Source organism: Mastomys coucha, unplaced genomic scaffold (genome assembly GCF_008632895.1).
Source record: "Mastomys coucha isolate ucsf_1 unplaced genomic scaffold, UCSF_Mcou_1 pScaffold21, whole genome shotgun sequence".
Classification (NCBI taxonomy): domain Eukaryota; kingdom Metazoa; phylum Chordata; class Mammalia; order Rodentia; family Muridae; genus Mastomys; species Mastomys coucha.
In genome coordinates this window covers 141,752,833-141,776,195 of record NW_022196904.1, presented here as the reverse complement: position 1 = coordinate 141,776,195, position 23,363 = coordinate 141,752,833, and the positions used below count along the sequence as shown (strand labels likewise).

Sequence of the window (23,363 nt, the reverse complement as noted above, 5' to 3'; positions counted from 1 at the left end):
CAGTTAAAAAGACAAATCAGAGCTGGGCAGTGGTAGTATACATCTTTAACCCCAGCACTTGGGAGGCAGAGGCAGGCGGATTTCTAAGTTCAAGGCTAGCCTGGTCTACAGAGTGAGTGAGTTCCAGGACAGCCAGGGCTAAACAGAGAAACCCTGTCTTGAAAAAAACAAAAACAAAAACAATCAGGTCTGTTTACCTGCTGTGGGAAGATCCATAAGACCAATCAACTGTTTGTGGGGAAGAAAATTGGAAAAGAAACTGGGATCAGACTCCCAGCTCCCATGTGTCTGTAGGTAAATTATTAAAGTTTGCTAAGCTGTAGTGTTCTTATCAATAAAATGGAGATAGGCAGTACCAACTTTATAATTGTGCAGATAGGATGAAAAAACACATGGAAAGTGCTTAGTCTGGTACCCAGTCTGTGAGTTTGGTAACTGATATGCCTGTATGTATGCCTACTTAAGAACATGTGGCTAAGGGAGGTAGGCAGGCCGGGCATCTAGGCAGAGAATGGTGAGCGGAGAGGGGACCTGAGATTCCCACCATAGCGCTCAAGCTTCTTGTGTTTTGTGAAACTTCCCGTGCAGAGACAATAAAAATTAAGGGGCTTATTTTGTCTCCTCTGCCTTGTTGCATGAGACTGTGATAAGAAGCTTCATCACATAGTCATGCAAATCCAAGTCACTTGGAAAGGATGAATGTTGTAAAAGATCTGACCCTGTCAGGTGTGTGTGTGGGGGGGGGGGGTGTGCATATAATCCTCATACTCAGGAGTGAAAGTCCTTCACAATTACACTCTGTCTACAGAAAAGAAACCAAAGGAAGACATCTTCTCCCTGGTCACCCACAGCCCTAGTACATTGTCCCAGCCTTTTTCTTTCCCAAACCACCAGACTGGAAGGTGGGTCCTACAGATACCCACAGAGTCTAGGCAAGTACCAGGGCAGGAAGACGCTACAAACACACTATGTGACAGAGACCATCACAGGCTCTTCTCACAGTTTCTATGGAACCACTCTCAGCCTGCGGTCCTCCCTTCTCCATCTGGTACCTCTTGCTTGCCCTGGGTGCATCTGCCCCTTGTTCTCCCTGAGACAATTCCTTCATTCCCATCTTTCCCTTTGACAAAAGCAGAAGAGTTTAGAGTATCTTAGTTCAGAGCAAGGCCACCATGAATGCTGGGCATGGGCATAGTGGCACATGCCTTTAATCCCAGCACTTGGGAGTCAGAAAGGTGAGTCTCTGTGAGTTTGAGGATAATGTGGTAATAGTTCCAGGACAGCCACGGATATGTAGGGAGATTCTGTCTCTAAGGAACAAACCAGAGTCCACTATTCTGGATTCAAAGTCTAACTCTGTCTCTTCCTAAAATAGTGGATGTAAGTAAACCTTTGCTTTCCCCAGTGTAGCGGGAGTGACACAGCATCCTTCTCAGAGGACTATGGCTGGAGAATATATCTTAAGGTACCGGGCAGGGCATAGAAACCACTCCCACCACTTCTACCCACTCACCTTGGCAGCTATGACGATCAGCAGACAGTTGCATGCCTGGCCCACATTCACACACAAAGCCACCTTCTGTGTTCACACAGTGGCCCTCACAGGATGAGCTTAAACACTCGTCGATGTCTGGGAAAAGAAAACCCTTTGCACAGCCCATTCTAACCATGGCCATGACTCAGGGAAAAGTGACCCCATATGACCCCATGGAAGATGCCGCATCAATCTGCAAAGTGCCATGACCATGTGCCATGGGGCCCCAGAAAGAGGAGATAACAGGCCAGGCAGTGATGGTGCATGCCTTTAATCCCAGCACTTGGGAGGCAGAGGCAGGTGGATTTCTGAGTTCGAGGCCAGCCTGGTCTACAGAGTGAGTTCCAGGACAGCCAGGGGCACACAGAGAAACCCTGTCTTGAAAAAGAAAAAAAAAAAAGAGGAGATAGCAGGACAGAGGGACTGGCCCTTACTCTTACATGCAGGTAAGTAAGTTAGATGGGGGGAGGAGAGGGAGAGCAAGACTGGGGCAGAACCATTTTGATGGCCCCTGTGACAGTAAACAATGTCATTCTGATAGATGTTCACCAAACACCCGGTGTGATCAGGAGACTCAGAGAGGGGCCACTGACTGTCAGACATTGCACAGCCACTCTAACGCCCAGTGAAAATGACATATGCTCTGCTCAGAAATGACCTGCCACAACAGGTGCATCCTGAAAGAGTGTGGGACTAAAAGAACCAGAGCATCAACCAGAGGCCTGTCTGAGTAGGGAAGGATTTGAGGGTTTAGGGGATAGCAGCTGGGCTCCAGCCCTCCACATGCACTTCAGGGCACAAACGCATATAAGTAAATGGGGGGGGGGGTGCCATAATGAAACTTATTGCTCTGAATACTAAACTGAAATTCAGTTTTAAACTCTAAGAACTGTAGCTGGTCTATGCTACTTTGTGGGTTCTTCTTTTTCCTATCCTTTATCTCCCAGGTCTCATCCCATAACACTAGATAGGGGACAAAGAAGAGAAGAGGAGAGAAAAGGAGAGGAGAGGAGAGGAAGGGAGAGGAGAGGAGAGGAGAGGAGAGGAGAGGAGAGGAGAGGAGAGGAGAGGAGAGGAGAGGAGAGGAGAGAGGGGGAAGGGGTGAGAGGGGAGGGGTGAGAAGAGAGAGGAAGGAGAGAGAGAGATCCCCGATCTAATTTCTTTCCCAGCCATTCCTCCCAGTGTACAGCCCAGTCCCTTCAAACATTTCTCCCAACTGTTCCTCTCACTATTCCCCAGCGTCTGCCTCAACAGTCCCTCCTCCCAGTTTTCCCCATACTAGCAGCTCCCCACTATAACAGCTGTTCCAGCCTCTCTGCTCAGCTCAGCTCCTCCTGACTGTCTCCTAACTGGATCTTCAGCACCGACTGCTTCCTCTCACTCTGCTAGTGTAATTGCCTTCCCTATCTCCCTCCAAAGTTTTTGAAAGAGAATTGTTTCTGGGCCAGCTCTAACTCAAGGTGATCATGTTGTCTCTTTGATTCAGTCCCTGGGAATGAACCTATTTGTTCTCCCTTTTCTTGATATTTTTCTTCCACTTCTTGATCCCCATATTTCTCCGTTTCCACCTGTATTTTTTTCCCAGCTACCCAGCCAGTCTTTCAATGTTTTTATAAACAAAATAGCCCAAAATGAGGAAAAAGAAAGAAAGAGGGGGAAAAAAAAACCCTGTATGCCTGTGGGGCATGTCCCAACAACAAGAGCCTCAGAAACACCCTGAGTGAGAAACAAAGGCAGCTGGAAGAGAGTTGGGTTAGCAGATAGAGAGCAGGCAGCTGGGGCAGAAAATACAGTGAGGAGACAGTTGAGCCAGGAGAAGCTGACCTAAGCAGATAAGCTAGAACAGTTGTTACAGGGAAAGAAATTAGATTCAGTGATCTCATTCTCTCTCTCTCTCTCTCTCTCTCTCTCTCTCTCTCTCTCCCTGTTTCTTTTCTCCCCCCCCTCTCTTTCTCTCTCTCCCCTTTCTCCTTCTTTGTCTCCTATCTAGTGTTAAAGGATGAAACCATGGACAAAGGGTGGAAAAAAAGAAGAACCCACACAGTAGCAAAGACCAGCTACGAGGAGTTATTACCTCGTTTTCTAAAGCACACATATAAGCCTTATATACACATTTATACATAAGAGCATTACACACTCAGATAAAGAGACAGAGAAAGCATTTCATTTTATTAGTAACACTCAGGTTAGGACTCCAGGAAACATTCATTTCCAACGTCCTGCTTACCTTCAAATGCTTCCAAATGAATTCTCATTTACTTTACTGTTCACTGAGAGAACAGTAAATGTTATTGTTAAAACTTCAAAAAGGGCAGGTGAGGTGGTGCACGCCTTTAAACCCCAGCACTTGGGAAGCAGAGGCAGGCAGATCTGTGAGTTTGAGACCAACCTGGTCTACAGAGTTCAATCTTCTCTCAAAACAAACAAACAACCTCTGGGGTTCAAAAAACCTCCAAAAGGGGACAAGGGAGCTGGTTCAGTTGATAAAGTGGCTGATGTACAAATATGAGCTCTGACACCCCAGCATTCACATAAAAACTGAGCATTGTTGTGGAGGATTCGGGGCACGGAGACAGTTGAATCCCTGGAACTCATTAGCCGCCCCAGCCAAACCAATGAGCTCTAGGTTTAATGAGAGACCCTTACTCAGAAACTAAGGTAGAATACAGTGTTAATTCTGGACTCCACACGTCTGGGATCATACATACATGCACACATACACACCACACATACAAAAACAAACAAAAAACCAAAACCACCCACAACCAGGCTTTTGCCTCTGAAGATGGACAAGACACTGGTCACAGTAACCAACCACCTCTGGTAAAAATCACACGCTCTGACTATAGTGACTTTTAAAATCAAGAAAATAAATCACAGCTGGGAAAGATGGTTCAGCTGCTTAGAGTGGTTGTTCTTGCAGAGGACTCAGGTTCAATTTCCACCACCCACATAGCAGCATCAGTTCCAAGGGATCTGATGACTTCTGGCCTCTTAGGGCACTCCACACATATGGTACATGTACATGTAGGCAAAACACACATAAAATAATTTTTAAAATTTTAAACCATCCCAATATTTAAAAAGACAAAACAAATACTACTTTGACAAAACAATTACCGAGTTTTAGTTCTCTTAGCTTTGAAATGTCACCTGACTCCAATCCTGGTTCCACATCCCTCTGTGAGCCCAGCACCGTGGACTTATTACTCAATGCCCCTATTATATTGGAGCTGTCTTTGTCCTTGTCTCCCTGCCTCATATCTGGAAGCTCCCTGATAGCAGCCACTGTTTGATCACCTGTCACCTCTATCTCAGCTCTGCTCCTGTCCACGAGTACATGTGTGATAACAGGGGGAATATATCCTCAGGTTGCGTGCTTCCCCGCCCCTCTCTTCTACGTGCTGGACTCTAGCTGTCTGGGAGCAGGGAAGGAGATGCCATTCCAGTTCTCCCTTCCCCCCACTCTCAGGCCTCTCACCTGCACACCGGATACCAACAGCTGTCTCGGTCATTAAGAAACCCACAGGGCACACCCGGGCTACCTCCTGACAGCCACCATGGTTACAGGTGAGATCACAGCCATACTCCCCGCAGGATTGGTGGGCTTCTAAAACAAACAGCACAGGGGTGTGTGTCAACACAGCTGCACAGCAGGTGTCAACCTGATGTCTCAGATATCCCTGGGACTTCTCCAGAATTCTGTTCCCACCCACTTCTACTAGGCATCTGCCATGTTGATGGTTAGTTCAACTTCACAAGATCTTGACTCAAATAGAGAATCTCTGGTCATGTCTCTGAAGGAGTTTCTAGGCTGGGTTGAGATGGGGAGACACACTAACTGTGGAAGGTTGGGAGCCCAACTAATGAGAAAGAGAGCCAGCACTGGGGTTCAAATCTCTCTGCCTCCTGCCTGTGCAGTGTGAATAGCTGCCCCACTCTGCTGGCACCATGCCTTCTCCACCCTGATAGACTGATCTCTTGAACTCTGAGCCAAAATTAACCTTTCCTCCCTTAAGTTGCTTTTATCAGTTATTTCGTCACAATCTCGACAAATGTAGCTGATATATCATGGGACCCAGGAAAAGCCAAAACTTCTTTGCCTCAGCGGTCAGATAGGTATAAAAATGCCTACCAAACAGGGTATCCTAACGATGCCAAGCTAGAACCTATCTCAAGTCCCCAGTGCCAGGCACAGAATCTTCATGTTATTTTGGGGTGGTTCCCCCATCTGCCATGGTCCATCGCAGTTACCTGGGCAAGTGGCCCCTTGCTCTCCATCCTGGCAGGAGCAGACATTGGGGGCGATGCAGATGCCACTCCCACAGCCAAAGGAGCAGAGGGCTGAAAGGAAAGATGTAGGTGAGGGAGCAGGCACTGGCAATGCACAGCACTGGTGTGTGCTGAGAAGGCTTGGGTCACGGGGATGGATGGGTACTCACGCAGTGTACAATGCCCACTGCCCATGGAAGGGGCCCAGCCAGGGCAGCAGCCACTCCCGAAGCCAGAAAGGCAGACATGGGGCCCCAGACGACGTCTGCAAGAAAAGAGAGCACTCTCTACCATGTGTATGAAGAGAGCAAGAGACACTCCCAACTCATCCACTGGTCTAAATGACCCACAATGCCCCCCTAAGTGCAGGACCAGACCAACGTGTAAGAGAACAGATATAAGCTATGAACACAGAGCAAAGGAAATGAAGGAGAGACTGGAAGAAAAGATGAAGGGAGACTACAGATGAACAGCATGGGGGTGGCTGCTTTGGGACCTGTCCTCTCATCACTCAGATAGCTGAGACAGGAGGATCACAAGTTTGAAGCCTGTCTGGACTATGTGGTGTATTGGGCTATATGACTATATTTTTTTGTTATTATTATTTTGGTTTGCTGGTCTAGGACTTGCTACATAGACCAGGTTGGTCTGGAACTCACAGGGATCCACCTGCCTTTGTTCCTTCCTGAGTGCTGGGATTGAAGATGTGTACACCACATCCAGAAATAAAATGTCTAACTTACTCATTCTCATCCCTCACTCAGGTCTTGTGTTCACATCTTCTTCCCCAAAGCCTCTCACTGACCTTAGCCTGCTCTACCACTCATGTATGTGAATACACTGTTGCTATCTTCAGACACAACAGAAGAGGGCATCAGACCCCCATTGCAGATGGTTGTGAGCCACCATGCGGTTGCTGGGAATTGAACTCAGGACCTCCGGAAGAGCAGTCAGTGCTCTTAACCTCTGAGCCATCTCACCAGCCCAGGACAAGGGCTTCTTATTTGTTCATTTCTACATCTACAGTACCTCATTCCTGCTCAATTGGTAAAGGAGGAAAGCAGGTTTGAGTGGCATTCCCCTAGGATGCCAACAAGGTACCCAAGGCTTGGGCCCCACCCTCTGGAGCTTCAGGTGCCCTGAGCCAGTGTCTAAAAATGTCAAATTGCAAGCCATGAATATGTTACTGCCCTCACTTTCAAAGGACAGTCAGGACCCAGGTGATGGGGGCTAAGCTTAACCGGGTACTCTGGGAGGACTTGTGGAGCCTTGAAGAATGTCAGGAGAGGGTCACTAGAGGACAGCTCCTCTAATTCATGAGAAAGAAGGCCAGAGACTTGGTATGAAAGCGAGAAAGGAGAGGGCAATACAGACAGAAGGAACAGCCTGAGCATAGGCTAGAGGTGAGATGAACATGGGCTAGAACTCCTGAAGCCATGGAACAAGGACCATGACTCCAGGTAAAGCAATAGGCACCAGATGACTTTCCCCACATACTCAGAGCTGATGGGAATTTCATCCCACCAACCAGAACACCCTCTATGCCTGTCCACGTATCAGACACAAATGATATAGAATAAGACAAATTTGCCTGGCTCTTAGGGTTAATAATCTGTGTCAAATGTGAAAACCTAGGGGGAACCATGGGAGTACAGAAAAGTTTGCTGGGGACTCTCCCTGGAGCCAAGTCCTTTTCCCTCTCAAAAGTCAAAACCAGTGAAGACAAACCAAACCGATAGTGATGTCACACACAGAAATGATGATAGCAACAGCTGAGGAGAAGAGTCTGGCAGCTGGGATCCACAGAACAACTAAATAGCTAAGCCAAAGAGGGCTCTGAAACGGGCGTGAGGTGCCATCGAAGTGGTAAATGATAGGGTGCCTGTGGAAGCTGGTGGAGTTCCACCTCAGACAGGAAGGGGTAGGGTGCCCACCAGAAAGCCCCAAGGAGCTTTTCGTGTGTGGAACGGTGATGCCAGGGAGACAGGTGGCAAGGGATTGCAGAACCCACGTGCTGAGCTGTAAGCTCTTCCTTCAGGGCTGCCCCTGCTGTGCGCCCCTGAGAAGATGTGGCCGTGGGCCAGGCCACCCGCTGACAACGTGTTCCCTTGCTATAAGCATCACGCACACACGATCACCACTCCCTCATCACCCCTTGGTGGTAGAGAACTAAGACACACTTAAGGGAAAACGATTGGGTTTGGAAAGACACGCCTCCCGCCTGCCGCCTCCCGCCTCCCCGGCCTGTGCACACATGCGCAGATACCAAAGCATAACCCTGAGCCACCGGTGGCTCCAAGGTCCACCGGGTGCAGAGAGCAAGAGACACTGAGGAAACCCCCAACCCCAGGCCAACGTGTGCAGAAGCGGAGGAGGCCCCGCACCGCCAAGGAAGAAAGCCAGACAGTTGAGACCAATTGGCACGTGCTGGGGTCCCCTACCTAGAGAGTCAGCCTACTCCCTTAGTACAGGATTCACTTGGAGCCGGGATCTCCATCTCCCAGATTCCCTAGCCAGAGAAGTCCTCAGGCAGGGCCACCCAACTGGCACAAACTATTGTCTCTTTGTCCAGACCCCTGGTGTGCCCACGCCACGGAAGATACACAGGTCCAGCAGCTGCCCTCTGCAAGTGCCTTCCAGCTCCACGCCGGCCGTAGCGCTCCAAGGCTGGGCCGCTGAGAGGCACCGGGCTCTTACCTCTCCGCAGAGTAGTGCCCTGGCGCCTTCCTCCCGGTGTAGCCTCGGGCCGAAGACCCCAGCAACGGGATCAAGATGTAGGCAACATGGAGCAACAGTCTAGCCCACATGACTGGCAGCAGAGGTCCTGGACTCTACTGGGCTCAGGCCCCGCACCGGGGAGGGGGCTACCGACCTTGTCCCTCCTCCTGGAAGCGATCTGATTCCCCCACAGCTGGCAGGGGTTGAGGACGACGAGAAGAGGGCTGGTGTTTAGGGGAGGACTGCCTAGGCGGGTGGGGGTGGGGGTGGGGGGTCCTTGCACCTTGGAAAGATACACACAAAAGGAGCGCCGCCCGCCGGTGCCTCTCCGGGAGGCGTGGAGCCTGGGGCGGGAGCAAAGATCAGGGACCCCGAGGGCGGGGTTTCACCCTCGGCCCACACCCTCAGCCTGGGTTTGGGAGTCGCTTTCCACAGAATGACTGAAGGCTTCGCACCAAGTTGGAAAGAAACTTCAGGAACAAGGTTTTTGGGTTTCCATAGAATCCAATCTGTATGTGTAGGTGAGACTTCTGGGCACTCAAACTCAGGGCACTGAAGCTAGGCGGTTTTGCCTCTCCCCGAACCCTACCAGATAGTCAGGATAGTGTATACTGGTGGTCTACTCTGCTTCCTTGCCAAAGGACATGAACCCAAAGGCTACCTGGTGGGAGTCAAATGGATGAGTGGGCAGCTTCCTAGATCACCTGGGAGGAGGTAAAGAAAGCAGTGGGCAGTTGGCAAGGGAGCCAGGGGCACAGAACTAGAAGACTCCTATTGGCCTCCTCCGAAGTTGGCCCAGGCTAGAAAGAGGTTGAGGCTGAAGAATGTTGAGCAAAATGCTAAAACTGAGAAAGATCTAGCTGGGAGGAAGCTAAAAGAAGGGTTGAGTTTTACCTTGTTCTGGTAGCAAGGGCCCTGTCTAACCCTACCCACACTGGATTAGTCAAGCTTTTGTGTAAAGAGTCCTAGGAATAAGAAACTCACTGCCTTTAAAAATCAGCTGAGCTAGTTTTTAAAAAAAACTACATTTTCAGGCTACATTTTGTCTTAAAATGTCTGTATTTCCCAAACACGCCTAAATCCTTTGTTCTGCCTCAGGCTAACCCTAAGACTATTGGCATTGGTGACCACAGATGAAAATGGTGACCTAGGTGCTGGCTGCCTTCCCACACACACTTTCCTTTTAGTTTCTGAGCAAACGTTAACTTGGGTGTTTGATGCTTGTTGGTCCCTGACCCTTAATTTGCAATAAGAGGAAAACTTCCAAGTACTTTTGGATGTTGAGGTGTCATGGCTAATCACTGAATGGATCTAGAAGCACCTAGGAAATAAGCCTTTGTGTGTGTCAGAGCTGTTTCCAGAATGTAACTGAGTTGTGAAGACCTATCCTAAATGTGAGTGGCATTATCACAAAGACCGTAAACTGAGTGCCAGTATTCATCTGCTTCTCGACCATGGCGCCATGCTCCTGGCTCTATGCTTTCCCTGCCAAGATGGCTGCACCTGTGAGCCAAGTAAACCCCTTCTTCCTTTCTTGCTTTTATGGGGGCTATTCTGCCATAACTAACTAGCTGTTGGCATAACAAATTGCCAGCCACCTCTCTACCTTAACCCATGTGGCAGAGCCCAAACTTACATTTGGGCCTGTATCTTGTCTTGTTTGGGCCTATTCTACTATCTAGTCAGGCTCACAGCAAGCATACTGCCAAAGATGAATGTGACTTCTCTGTACCTACATACTCAGAGTCCTAAGGACCTTCAGACTACTTAGGGCATCTTTCTAGCCTGGAGAAGGCAGAGACTGCTAGCTACTGTCACAACACAGGCATTCTGCCTTCCCATCCCTGGGAAGCTACCTCTGAAACCACTACACAGAGGATAAATCCCCTTACTGCGGCCCTCATAGCTCATGACATTTCTTGACATTTCATGACATTTACCACACAGCATACCTTTGCCATGTCCATTCATTTCCATAGCCCCACATTCTATTCTGCAGAAGTCATTCCCTAGCAGGTGGAAGATCAAAATGCTCATCTCCCTAGTGTAGATTTCTGGATATAGCAAAGTAGGAAATTCTGACTGGAGGACCCCTACGCCCTTTTCTGAGCTGGCCCAGCATTTCATCTCCCTACGGTGTCTTCAGTCTTCTGACATCTACCTTCCCATCAAGTCAGCTGTTGGGTCCTTCGGTTTCATTTGCTCTTCTTCCTTGCCCTGTTCGGTCCTAGGGCTTCAGTTGAGTCTTTCATGTATCCATTCATCTTCAAGGACTAGTGTTTGTTCACTCTGTGTTTCCTCTCCATTTCTGTGACATAACAAGAGACCCTTCACAGAGTAAAGGATCCAAGTTGTTGGCTGCAGGATTCGGGCCTCTGGTTTGAGACCCTTCCAAACGTTCATGTGATGTGAATCAGTGTTTCTAGTACTCTCTCCAAGGATTCCTCCTTTGGAGGCTTGGGAGTAAAGCTAGCTTATCAGTGCCTGCATGGAAGGGCCTGTCCAGCTGGTTGAAGATCTCTGAAGATGACATTTCACCCTGAGAAGTGATAAATGGTATTTAAGAGAGGATTTTGGGAATGTGCAGGCAGAAAGCCAGCATCCAAAGGCTTCTAGAATTCAGTCTCAAGTGAATACATACAATAAATACATAGGAGACAGACTGGAGATGTAGCTCAACAGTCAAGCTTTCATGTGTCACACTGTACCCATGTTCAGTCCTTTCTCATACCAAAATAAAGCATCTTTACCACCTCCCCTCTTCTGTCTCTGTAAGGGACAGAAATGTCCACAAATAGGACACACAGCATATTTATTACTCAGAACTGGATGTGGAAACCTTGGTGGAATGAGTTTGACTCTGCATGAAGATAAAGTGGTAACTGGATCCAGAATCAGAGCAGGATGACCGTAGAAAACAAAACACCCAACTAAGCAATGACGCTAGGGACAGACGCCTGCCAGCACGCCTCAATGCCGAAATGCTTGCTTGCCCTTTGTAAACTACAGTCTCTCAAAACTATAGCTTAACTTAAACTCCCAATTCTCCAATCATTTTATCAAAGCCTGGTCTTTTGGTTTTTTTGTTTTTCGAGACAGGGTTTCTCTGTATAGCTCTGGCTGTCCTGAAACTCCCTATGTAGATCAGGCTGGCCTCAAACTCAAGAGATCCAAGTGCCTTCGCTGGGATTTGTGCCACTACACCTAGCTCATAGCCACCGAGTATGTTTAGGATCAAGCCTGCACTATCAGGACAGAACATCCCTTATTCCCAAAGGGAGAATAGAGACTCAATCCATTCAGGACCAAAGGGTAACTCTCAAACATCCACCATTCCTGTACAGCCAGGCCAAAGGTACTGCAGGCTCTATTCAACCAACCAGAGAAATAAAATAAGATGCAACATAAGGAGCTGGAGAGATGCACAGCTGTTAAGACCATACATTGTTTTTGCAGAGGACCAGTTTGGTTCTCAGCAACTGTACCAGGCAGCTCACAACCACCTATAACTCAGCTCCAGAATCTGACACCCTCTTCTGGTCTTCATGGACACCTGTACTAATGTGTACAAATCCACTTATGGTCAGACATATATACACAAATACATACAGAGGTTAAAATAAAATCTTAGCTATGTGTGGTAAAGCATGCCTTTTTAGCAACACTTGGGAGACAAAGACAGGTGGATCTCTGTGAGTTCAAAGCGAAGCCAGAGCTACACAGTAAAACCCTGTCTTGGCAAGATGCAACAGGAAGTAGGGGATACCGGGTTAGAAAAGAATAGCACCTGGGGTTGGCTGTGCATTTTTCAAAGTGGTCTGTACAATGAAGACAGTAAAGGCAGCACAAGTGGCTTCAAGACTGCCTCCTGGCTTCAAGACTGCCTCATTGCTAGCACAACGAACAACCGGCATAATAACTACTGAGCTTCTAGAATCCCACTCAAACAATCATGAACTAAGGAAGGGGAAAACATCTACTATCTGAGAAGCAAGATCTGTGACTGCAGCTACCACTTCAGTTTGGACCCGATGCAGAGTATACAAGGGATGCTGGACAGCTGGCAGAGGGAGAAAAGCAGACAAATACAAGTTTCTTCTTAGATTCTACTTTATTTGGTAAAATTCAGAAACTAACAACCAATTCACAGCCCCCACCTCCTTCTCTGTGAAGAAGGGAGTTCCCCGAGACAAAAGGGCTGTGGCTTGGGAATTATCCACCATCCCAGGTTTCCACTCAGGCAGCCCATAGCCTGACAGGCCTCCAGGCTGATGTTCTCAGAGGCAAGAGAAGAAAGCAACAGGAAGCTCTCAAGACAATGAAACCCTCTCAACCCTCTTCCCCCACCTCAACCTCCCCACACCCACAAAAGACAGTAGAGGACAAAGCATGAGTGTGAGGTATCATCTCATACACAGGTGCACAGAGCTGCTTCTTGGCCAAAGAGTGACAAAGTCCTCCCCAGGAGGAGCCAACTGGCAACTCCATTCAAGGCTTGGTGGTCCAAGGTGATGGCTGATAAAAATCCAGGGAGAAAATATCCCACTTCCAGCCCATTCCTAGGTCTCTAGTGAACTGGTTTTAGTTATAAAAAGCCCTGTCTCCACACAGGTCAGCTGTGGCTCTAGGGGCAGGCGGCTTAGGGAAAAGACTCCCATGCCAAGAAAACAAGGGTGGGAAAGGGAGGGGAGGATAGGAGGGCAGCGCCTTTAGGGAGGGTCAGGAAAAGAGATCCTGTCCTTGGCTAGTGGATCCGAGTTAGCTCCTCCACGACTTTGATGAGGTCATCTGCAGTTGCCTCTCGCTTCATACCACTGCCATCATCATACTGAAACGAGACAGGGAGAAGGGCCATGGAGACAAGAAGGTACTCTCACCTCAGCAGGCTGAGAGATACCTACTGGCCACCACTGTTGCAGCAAGGAAAAGGATTTCACCCAAAACCTGGCTGTAGCCTTAGGGATCTGGTCACTGCTGAATACTCCCTCCCAGGAAAACCTTCGCCAGTGAGCACTCCAGACTCTTAAACTCCAGAACTGGGAAAGGTTACTTCCTGTAGGAACCTAACTCTACCTTCTAGTCTTGCTAGAGAGCCCAGGCCCCTTGCTAAAGCGAAGGTACTAACTCAGGAACAGTTCCTAGCACACAGATATCAAGAAAGTACCCACAAGCCTCAACTACACCACCTTCCCTTAGATTCCTCTTTATGTGGTAAGCATAATGGAGGGCCACAAAGGGCCACTGGCCCCATGAGTTCTAGGAGAAAACCTGGAGTCAAGTCTCCAGGAATGACACCTGTTTTAAAAGGTCTAGCACAAACACAGCACAGCTCACCTGCAAGTTTGCCACAACCTCCTGCATCTTGGGGCGGCTGATATCTAGGAAACTTTCAATCAGGTCACCATCGATGAAGCCTGTGGCTGGTTCTGTCTTTCGCTCAGTGTGAAAGGATCTCCAGGTAGACAGGTGAGTTAAAGAACATACCTTATCTGCAAACACCCCCGCTCTCATTCATCCCCACCTCTGAGCAAGAGGGAGACGGTCAGGAGTAAAACAGCAATGTTTCTACTAAAACCTACACTACTTTTGGACAGCTTTGGAATTGAAAGAAAGTTCTGCTTATTCAAATTGGTTTGTTTTGTTTTGTTTTGTTTTTCTTATAGCCTTGACTGTCCTGGAGCTCACTCTGTAGACCAGGCTGGCCTCAAACTCAGAAACCTGCCTGCTTCTGCCTCCCAAGTGCTGGGATTAAAGGTGTGTGCCACCACCGCCCAGCTAGGACAACCTTTAAAAAGTTATGACAAAGCCCCCAAAAATATGGATAGACTCAAAAAGTGTTCCAGGCAAATTTGATGTCCATATCACTATCCATCCAAGTCTAGCCTCAGAGCCCTAGATAAGGTAATGCTTAGAGAGAGAGCAGGCTACCCAAAGCCCTGCAAGTGAGCACAACACTCAGAGTGCTCTTCCTGGGACAGTCACATAGGCAGCTTTTCCAGGCCTTGCCTGGGAGGGCTTGAACTGCTCCTGCACAGGAATGGAGGGCTGACCTTTTAGTTTTTCGAGTTTCAGCTTCTTACATGATAAGCAAAGCTCTCTGCATGTGTTGGAACGAGCTTCCCAACAGACAGATGCTCTGGGAAGGAAGGATATAAGGAGTGTTCAATCTTGCCCACACTTTTGATGACCTTATTGAGTCGGTTCTGCATGTCCAATAGGAGGTTATACCAGCTCTCTGACAGCGAAGTCACCAGCCCTAAAGAAGGAAAGGGGCAGTTAGCTTATAAAGCACTTCAAAATCTAGACAAGCCAGGGATGAGCTTGCTGCAGCTGAGTGTGCCCTACAGGAATGACCTTACCTATCATGCCGTTGACTGTGCCAAAGAGCACCGAGCCCTGTGTAGGGGTAGAAGTCTCGCCCAGATTCTGCATAACTAGGGAGCCATGGCAGAACACATTGACAAACTCGCCCAGGTGGAAGAGACCAACCTCCTGTAGGTGCTGCCGCTCCTCATCAGTGGTGGCAGCACTGAAAGACATGAGATGTCACTTTCTGGACCCATCTCCCTAAGGAGGCCTCAACATGGGACCTCGTTTGACAAGACACTATGTGTTGACTATTCTGGGAAGACCATCTGGAGGTCAGTCTACAAAGCTTCTCCATCTTACAAAATAAGCTCTACCCGTGAAGGGGCATGCACAAGCCCACAAGCCCTCCACATGCTCAAGCCACAGACCCAGAGGCTGCAGAAGCTGCTCACCTGTCCTTCTGACACACAAACAAGTTAAAGGCATTTTCAGCTCCCAGAAAATTGTCATCATCCAAGATCTCCACTGCACTCATCCAGTTGGGATTAAAGTCTCGGGCAATCTGGAAATAGACAATGAACAAGTGTAGTGTGCAGTGTGGAATGCAGTTCTGAAATTAATCAAGCTTTTGGTCAGAAGCCAAGGTCTCACTTGCAGAAAGTGCATCCTTGTGTGTAATAATGGGAACCTTAGAGACTACATTTCAGCCACACCCCTTCTCACCCCATTCCACTCCACTCTAAAACTAGCCAACAGAGGCCATTTGGTTGTAATTTCCCAGAGATAGAAGTGGAATTGCCAAAGTAGGGGAGGAGAATCTGTAAGTGGATACAGAATGTGGCTCAGGGAGGACCCTCACCATCAAGTCTGCACCCAAGTCCCCACACTACCTCTTCAAAGTTTCCTTCCATAGGCTTGTAGGCAAGCAGCAGCACTGAACGCATGAGGTCGCCCACCAGGATAAAGTCACCCTTGGTCTTCAGGTACAAGGCCATGATGTTGTTGTAGTGATTACACTCAGTGCGAAGTTCCTTTTCTGTGGTCCACTCATAGAGCCGCACCTGAAAAGGCACAATGTGTGAAGCTGGGAGGCCCAGCCTTTGGGGAATGACTGTCCCCCTATTTAATCCTCCACTCCCTACAAAGCACAGTGGGTTGGAAAGTGGTCTATATAGAGAGTGAACAGTTATTTCAGTATTATACATTGCTGAATTAGAAAATTTAAGAATGGAATTTTTTTTAAACATAAAAGGAGTTCAAGTAAAGGAGACAACAGCTTAAATATAACACTATAAATACTCTGTCTTTTTGTGGGTAAGGTCTAATAACTAAGCTGCCCCTCAGCTGCTTGTTCAGATGTGCTCCCAATGCTGAAGCTCACATCCTCTGACACACTTTAAAACAGTAACCTAATTCTCACCCAACCCTATACAACAGGGCTATAATCCTTAGTGACTTTAATATTATTCATAGAAAAGGTCCTTCCAATATTTACCACCAAGCTACACATCTTTCCTCATTATATACTAGTATTTAAAAAATGCTGAGGAAAATATTGGTTCATTTTGTTTAAATAAAATATTCTTTTAACATGGACACACCTTACTACAGAGGCCACAGCCTGTACCCTCTGCTTAACCTCCACAGCACTCAAAAAATCTAATACAAGTCTTTAATTCAAACACTCTGGAGAAGGCAGACAGATCTCTGTGAGTTCAAGGCCAGTCTGGTCTATATAATGAGTTCAAGGACAGCATGAGCTACACAGAGAGACCTTGTCTCAAAAAACCAAATCCAAAACCAAGTCTATCCAAAGTCCAGCTCAACTTCAGTTCCCCAAATTCCAGCTTAGAGTCCATTCTCTATTCCCACTATTCTGTTATCCCTAAAACAAGCTTCCCTAGCAGCATTAAGGGAGAGACATTCTACAAAGATGAATTAACTCATAGACCTCACCGTGCTATTGATACTGGCAAGCAGCTTCCCATTAAACTCCACCATAGAGTACACAGCCCCTTTTACTTCCTTTTCAGCCACAGTCTGTAGTTTTCCTGGCAGAGAGGAGACATAATTTTTAAGTTTTTTTTTTTTTTTATAAGCCCACATTTTATTTAGTCAAGAGCATCCCCTGGTTGCCTACTGACTTAAATCTTGTCCCAACCCTCTGGAAAAAGCAAGAGGTACTAGAAAGAGGATAAACTGAAGTCAAGATGTAATGTATGAGAGAAGAATAAAAGTTTAAAAAAAAAAAAGAGCACATACTGAGATGAAGCACAAGTCCCGAGGCAATGATAGGAATGCCTCTAATGGGTCCCAAGGTCTGCCTCCTACTTTAAGTCATCCTGTTTAGACTCTGAGATCTTAAGGGGCTAACTGCTTCCCCAGGATTTCATATCTTCATAATCCAAAGACTGTCCACTCACCATCTGAATACTGGAAGACCACAATACGACCCTGCTTGGGCTCCGCCTCTTCAGGATATACCATGGCTGTACCCACAATGAAGTATGTGTTGGGGTCTTTACCCAACTTGCAGGAGACCAGGCTGAGGGCATACTCATTTTGTAGAAACTGATGGGCATGAAGCACTAGGAGAAGAAAGAGATAACTGATTAAAAATACTTGCCTCCTCCCCCCTCATAATCACATGCTTCTGTGAGGTTGTGGCTTAGGTAGTATAAGAACATGAGCCACTCACTGCCCCTGCCTCTTCAGACTGTCCATTCCCACCAGCCTGTGCTAATGAGAAGATGGATGCCCAATGCTCTAGATTTATTGCAACTGATAGGTGTCAGTTACTTTCTCTGCTCCAACCCCAATGTAGCTTTTTCTCGTAGGAGAGCCTACCACCCTGTTAGGCTCCAGAATATTCTGGACCTCGGAATAGGCCAGGATTTAAGCAAAAAAGACAGAAAAGCTTGTCTGCACCTTCAAAGGTATGCTGGTCAATGATGAGGAGGTTGTGCACCTCCACCTCTTCTCCAAAGGAGGTCTCGTGAGGAGCCGTACTGCTAGAGAATAGTTTGCTGGAGCTGACGCTGCTGGACAGGGCCTGCAGACAGAGAAAAGGCATGCCATCCCTCTTAAAACAGAACAGGGACTGGAGGTGCATAAGGCTGAATGTGTGTAAACAAGAAAGCTGATGCTGGCAGAGCAGCAGAGCCTGATGAATGGAGTGTTTCAGAGAGTACACTGGAACCTGAAGGTAAAGAGTCAGATCACACAGGCAAATGGCATGTTGGCCCAAAATCTAAAGATCTTGGCAATGTTACAAGTCAATCAAGCAAAACTCAACATGAACTCAAGCAACCTATACAGTGATAGACTTCATCATCAACAGAGACATTTCAAATAAAAACAGAGTTTAGAGGCTGGAGAGATGGGTAAGCGGTTAAGAATACTTGCTGCTCTTACAGAGGATCCAGCACCCACACAGAGGCTCATAACAGCCTACAACTCCAGTTCCAGGGGATCTGACATTCGTCTGGCCTCCTTAGGCACTATAGAAGCACAGCACACACATCTATGTTTAGGCAAACAATTATTTACACACAGAGTAAAAGACTTCTGTCCTCTGGATTAAGGGAGCTAATTCTATCAGATGTATATCTCCAAGGAATTAATTATGTATCTCTGAAGGTTACATCATTATAACCCTGTTTCACAGACCAAACCAAACCAAACAAACAGAAAACCCTGAAGGCTAGTTTCACCCAGCTAAGGTCAAATGATTAGCAATAAACCATAAAACCAATTCTACTGGGTTTCAATTATCATACTGTTGTCTATTATACCTTTCTACTGTCAACTACACATATTGTATAGAGCATTCAAACTCATAAAAGAAGAAACTGTTGAGGCTGTCAGGTCACCAAGTAATAGCTGTTAAGCTTGGGATGAGGGTTGTTTCAAGTTGTTTATGTTGTGCTGGGCATGAAAGCCAGTATCTGTTCAATGTAGTCAAGTATTCTATCATTGAATTACATGCCTATCTCTCTACATAAAGTTTTATTGCAACCCAGCTAAGTGCACCCTTTCAGGCTACAACGGCAAAGGTGGTGGTTGGAACAGAGTCCATTTAGCCTGCAAAGCCAGATCATTTCCTATTTCACTCTATGAAGAAAGCTTGTTCACTCCTACTACCATCTTTCTTCGCTCACTGTCCTCACCTGGGTGCTGGCACTGGGCCTCAAAGCAGTAGTGCCTCCACTAGTATCTTGAACTTCAATGCGGCTGGAAAGGACCCCAAAGCACTGAGACACTTCCTGATAGCAGATCTTTCTGCAAAACAAGCATGAAACAACGGTACCACTCAGAAAAGTCTATGATACTATCTACCAGCTCCCCCGCAGCTTCTCTGGTCTGCACTCACCTGGGAGATTCGTAGAGGGGAACCGTGCGAATATGGAGTTTCTGGATCTCATCAATGGTGCCAATGGTGAGAGTGCTGTTATTGGCCAATGCCAGACTGAAAAGAAGGATTGCAGCTTAGAGTGAAGGATTCTCCCAAGACTCAATGACACCAATTTGCTCCAAAGCAGGGCTTCAATGCCACCTTATACCAAAATTCATTTGGGAAGACCTAACTCTGATGCTGGGATTCACCAATGAAGATAGTCTTATATAACTGGTCTGGGTAGGCCCAACAGTACTTGCTAAGGTGCGGCCAAGGTCGAGAATCAAAACTCTAGGTAGGAGAGTGAATCTAATACACCAAGGACTCACAGGCTGGCCCAACCCCTTAGCATTTTTAGAAAATACATTTCTATCAAGTACCTTCCCCTATGGCTGCTGAAAATCACTAAATCTGGAGTTCTAAATTAAAATGCCAAGTGGTACACATCTTTAAGTCCAGCATTTGGAAGGTAGAGGCAGGTGGCTCTCTACAAGTTCCCTGCCACCCAATGTTACAGAATGAGACTTTTTCATATCCTACATTATACCCGCAAAAAGACCCTTAACTACTTCACCTGAAAAATTCTTGAAATATACAGATTCTAGAACATAATAACCTCAGAATCTGAGGAATCAAAAACTCTATGCTGTTCTTGTCAGAATACCTCTCACTCATCTACTTTCAGCCCTGTAAAAGTTTTCAGATGTTTCTAATAAAAACCCCTGTGATACTTCCCATCATAGCAATTTATTCACTCTGACACTGGGGGGAACCTAGACTAGGGAGTGGGATGGGATGGGGTAGGGGAAAGAGGTGAGGAGGGTAGGAGAAGCAATATGATGTCTCCAGTTAGTGACTAAACAGGCTCACCTGTCAGGATAGCCATCTGAGTTGAGAGGACACATATAGTTCACCTCCTTGAGGTTGACATTGGAGAAGACCAACTTGTGGTTGCTGCTATAGATGACAGTGGGCCGGTCAGAGCAAGCAAACACGTTGGTGGTAGAAAGAGACCGGAATGTCCGCAACACCGTGGGCTGGGTGCCCAAAGTCACCTTTTTACGGTCACTCAGTAAACCTGCAGAAAGAACAGCATAAGAAGGAAAGAAAACAGGACAACAGCTGCCTGGTTAAGGCTCAAAGCCACATTGCAAAGCCACCAATACTCCCTACTTCTGAAAGAACCCACATTCAACTGTTTTTCCTCACCTGTCTCGATGTTGAGCCCAAAGTAGAAAAGAGCCCCATCTCCCAAGGCACAAAGGAGGTAGTGGCTACTCTCAAAAGTGGTCATCAGGATGGATCGAGGAATGATCTCTGTGGGAAAGAGGGGCTTTAAATTCTCGTTCCACATCCTGACTGGAATCCTAACCCAAAATACCAATAATACATACCTCCACCCAGCATCTCCTTGTGCAGTAGTTCAAATGATGGGAGCTTCAAGATACGAGCTGAGATGTCTGTCCAGAGACCAATGGCACAAAGTGGGGACAGGCCATTGCTGTCCCCTAATGGGGTGATATCCAAGCAAGCCACTTCATGTTCCATCTCTGTGTGGCTGAACAATGAGGAATGAATATGGCAGAGGAAGCAACCCAGTGACCAAAGATGCCCCACAGAACAGAGGATGCTAAGCAGACATAAAGACACTCATGTACCTGATTTGCCGGAGCTCCTGAGGATGGATCTGAAGGTAGTACAGTGCCCTTCCCACAGCAACCACCACCTGGCTGCTGTTACAGGAGGCCACACTGATGTTCTTGCCCTGAGGCTCCTGCCACTCGCTGACCAAAGCTTTGGGCTCTTGAGAGACCAACCTCACAGATGCTGAGGTGATCTACAGAAAGAAGAGATGTCTCTAAGCAACTCCAAGGATCTTTTCAGAAATGCAAAAGTGCTCCCCTTCTTTCCCCTAGTTAGAACACGAATAAACTACAGTTCTAACATACAGTCAAGCCTCTGGTTCCAGGACCCACAAGAATACCAAAATCTGTAAATGCCCAAATCCCTCATATAATGGTATATCTGCATATTACCTATGCATATCCTTCTATCATCTCTGAATTACTTGTTCTGGAGCTAAGGATTAAACCTAAGGCCTTCCATGTTCTGCCATTAAATTGTGTTCCTTCCCCAGATCTTTAGATTACATTATAAGACCTAAGACTATGTAAATGCTATATAAATAGCTGCTACACTACATTGCTTAGGGAATAATGATACCATCACCGCCTCCCCAACACACATTTGGTATAAATACAATTCACAATTGTTTAATCCACATTTGGTTCAATACATGGATATGACTCATGGACATGGAGAGCAAAATCCATGTACTTTTCCCTAAAGTCTCTTTAAAATTAACTACAATACATATCTTTTTTTTTTTTTTTTTTTTTTTGAGACAGGGTTTCTCTGTATAGCCCTGGCTGTCCTGAAACTCATTCTGTAGACCAGGCTGGCCTTGAACTCAGAAATCCTGCTTCTGCCTCCCAAGTGTTGGGATTAAAGGTGTGCACCACCACTGCCGGTTTTTTGTTTTTGTTTCTGAATAGACATTTTTTTTTTTTTTGTCTGTTTGAAACAGGGTTTCTCTTTGTGTATCCCTGAAACTCTCTGTAGAACAGGCTGGCCTTGAACTCACAGAGAGCCTTCTTGTCTCTGCTCCCAAGTGCTAGGATTAAAGGGGTTGTGTCACCACAGCCCTGCTCTAGATTTTTACCAATCTACTACTGCCAGCTGGCTAAAGGAAGACCAGTGGGTAAAGATGAGCAGCTGTTTAATACTAAGGCATTCCAAATATCTTGTCCACCAATGGAAAGACCCCTGAGAATGGCAAAGAGAAGAAGAGTATAAAACTTGGAAGGGCATTAGGTTACCACAAACTTGAAAAGATGGGTAAGTGTTAGGAGGGGGCACAGAAACCAAATTCTCTTGGAGAACGAGAGTACAGATCAAGCTTCTAAAGACCTAAGGACCAGCATAGACCAACTGGGTCTTAATGTATGACTAGTATTTTTGTTATTGTGTTTTGCTGTTTCCCATTTTTTCTCCCAATATTCTTGTGTAAAGCTGGGTAAGGCCTTTAATCCTAGCACTTGAGAGGCAGAGGTAGAGGCAGGTGGATCTCTATGAATTCAAGGCCCATCTGGCCTACATATTGAGTTCCAGGATAGCCAGGGTTATATAGAGGGACTCTGTCTCAAACAAAGAAAAATATTTTTGTGTCAGTGTTAAAATGAAAGCAGTAAACAGTATATCAAAAGACATATAATTAATGCCACAAAGTTACATATTTTTTAAATATTTGAGCAGTGTTGTAGCAGCCCATGACTTTTTAAAGATTTATTTACTTTTTGTAAATGAGTACACTGTCACTCTCTTTAGACACACCAAAAGAGAACATCAGATCCCATTACAGATGGTCATGAGCTACCATGTGGTTGCTGGGAATTGAACTCAGGACCTCTGGAAGAGCAGCCAGTGCTCTTAACTGCTGAGCCATCTCTCCAGCCCCACAAATTGTATTTATCATAATCTCAGTGTATAGAAAAAATGTAAATAGATATCCAGGTGCTGATAAGAGGACAATAAAGCTAAAAGGATCTACTTCAACAGTTACCTCTGCATAACAAGAAACCAGTACCCGACCGCCCAAGAACTTCTACATTATTTTTAGTGCCATAAAAATGGATTAATTTAAAATCTAGTAGCACCTACTCCTGCATTCTATGTCAAAGTGAGAAGTCATGGTCATTTGTCCTCTCTAACCCTTTACCTGGATAAGTTGCTGATGAGCCACATTGCCACAAAAGAAAGTCTGCTGATCATCCACAAAGCCCATCAGTTCGGTTTCTTCCACTTCCTCTCCGTTTAGCATGAGAACTCTGTAGCAGAATAAAAGGAAGGTTCAGGTCAGCCTGGGACCAGCTTCCCAACCCTGCACTTTCATCCTGTAAGTAAGGACCAGGCCTGCCCTTACCTTGTCTGGCCCACAAAAGAGAGTACCAAAGTGTCATCAGTCTCCCGACTGGGGTCAGACCGCAGTGGCCATAAACCTGGAACAAGCAGTAAAGCATAAAGAAGTACACCATGAACCAGCACCTAAGACGTGCTCTCATCCTAAGCTACAAG

At 46.7% G+C, this 23,363-nt stretch overlaps 2 protein-coding genes across 5 annotated transcripts in view; both read right to left on the bottom strand.

The window, feature by feature from the left end:
* Positions 1-11,829, bottom strand: part of Vwce (von Willebrand factor C and EGF domains) — a 35,339-nt gene extending 23,510 nt beyond the window's left edge. For 2 of the 4 annotated variants that reach the window (XM_031389688.1, XM_031389689.1), the window contains exons 1-5: positions 10,686-11,829; positions 5,977-6,071; positions 5,789-5,878; positions 5,016-5,144; positions 1,514-1,630 (exon numbers count right to left, since the gene is read on the bottom strand). In XM_031389688.1, the coding sequence (XP_031245548.1) occupies positions 1,514-1,630; positions 5,016-5,144; positions 5,789-5,878; positions 5,977-6,071; positions 10,686-10,723 (469 nt within the window). In that variant the 5' untranslated portion in view covers positions 10,724-11,829. Of the gene's footprint in view, positions 1-1,513; positions 1,631-5,015; positions 5,145-5,788; positions 5,879-5,976; positions 6,072-8,503; positions 8,614-10,685 lie in introns of those variants that run through there. The other 2 variants (XM_031389691.1, XM_031389690.1) reach the window with 2 other exon arrangements.
* A 787-nt stretch (positions 11,830-12,616) lies between these two features.
* Positions 12,617-23,363, bottom strand: part of Ddb1 (damage specific DNA binding protein 1) — a 23,921-nt gene continuing 13,174 nt past the window's right edge. The window contains exons 11-27 of the mRNA XM_031389687.1: positions 23,212-23,287; positions 23,008-23,116; positions 20,888-21,066; positions 20,624-20,787; positions 20,439-20,546; positions 20,100-20,307; positions 19,206-19,301; positions 19,003-19,114; positions 17,762-17,885; positions 17,257-17,421; positions 16,790-16,884; positions 15,724-15,894; positions 15,286-15,395; positions 14,884-15,053; positions 14,678-14,780; positions 13,859-13,982; positions 12,617-13,352 (exon numbers count right to left, since the gene is read on the bottom strand). Of these exons, the coding sequence (XP_031245547.1) occupies positions 13,269-13,352; positions 13,859-13,982; positions 14,678-14,780; positions 14,884-15,053; positions 15,286-15,395; positions 15,724-15,894; positions 16,790-16,884; positions 17,257-17,421; positions 17,762-17,885; positions 19,003-19,114; positions 19,206-19,301; positions 20,100-20,307; positions 20,439-20,546; positions 20,624-20,787; positions 20,888-21,066; positions 23,008-23,116; positions 23,212-23,287 (2,198 nt within the window). The 3' untranslated portion in view covers positions 12,617-13,268. The remainder of the gene's footprint in view (positions 13,353-13,858; positions 13,983-14,677; positions 14,781-14,883; positions 15,054-15,285; positions 15,396-15,723; positions 15,895-16,789; positions 16,885-17,256; positions 17,422-17,761; positions 17,886-19,002; positions 19,115-19,205; positions 19,302-20,099; positions 20,308-20,438; positions 20,547-20,623; positions 20,788-20,887; positions 21,067-23,007; positions 23,117-23,211; positions 23,288-23,363) is intronic.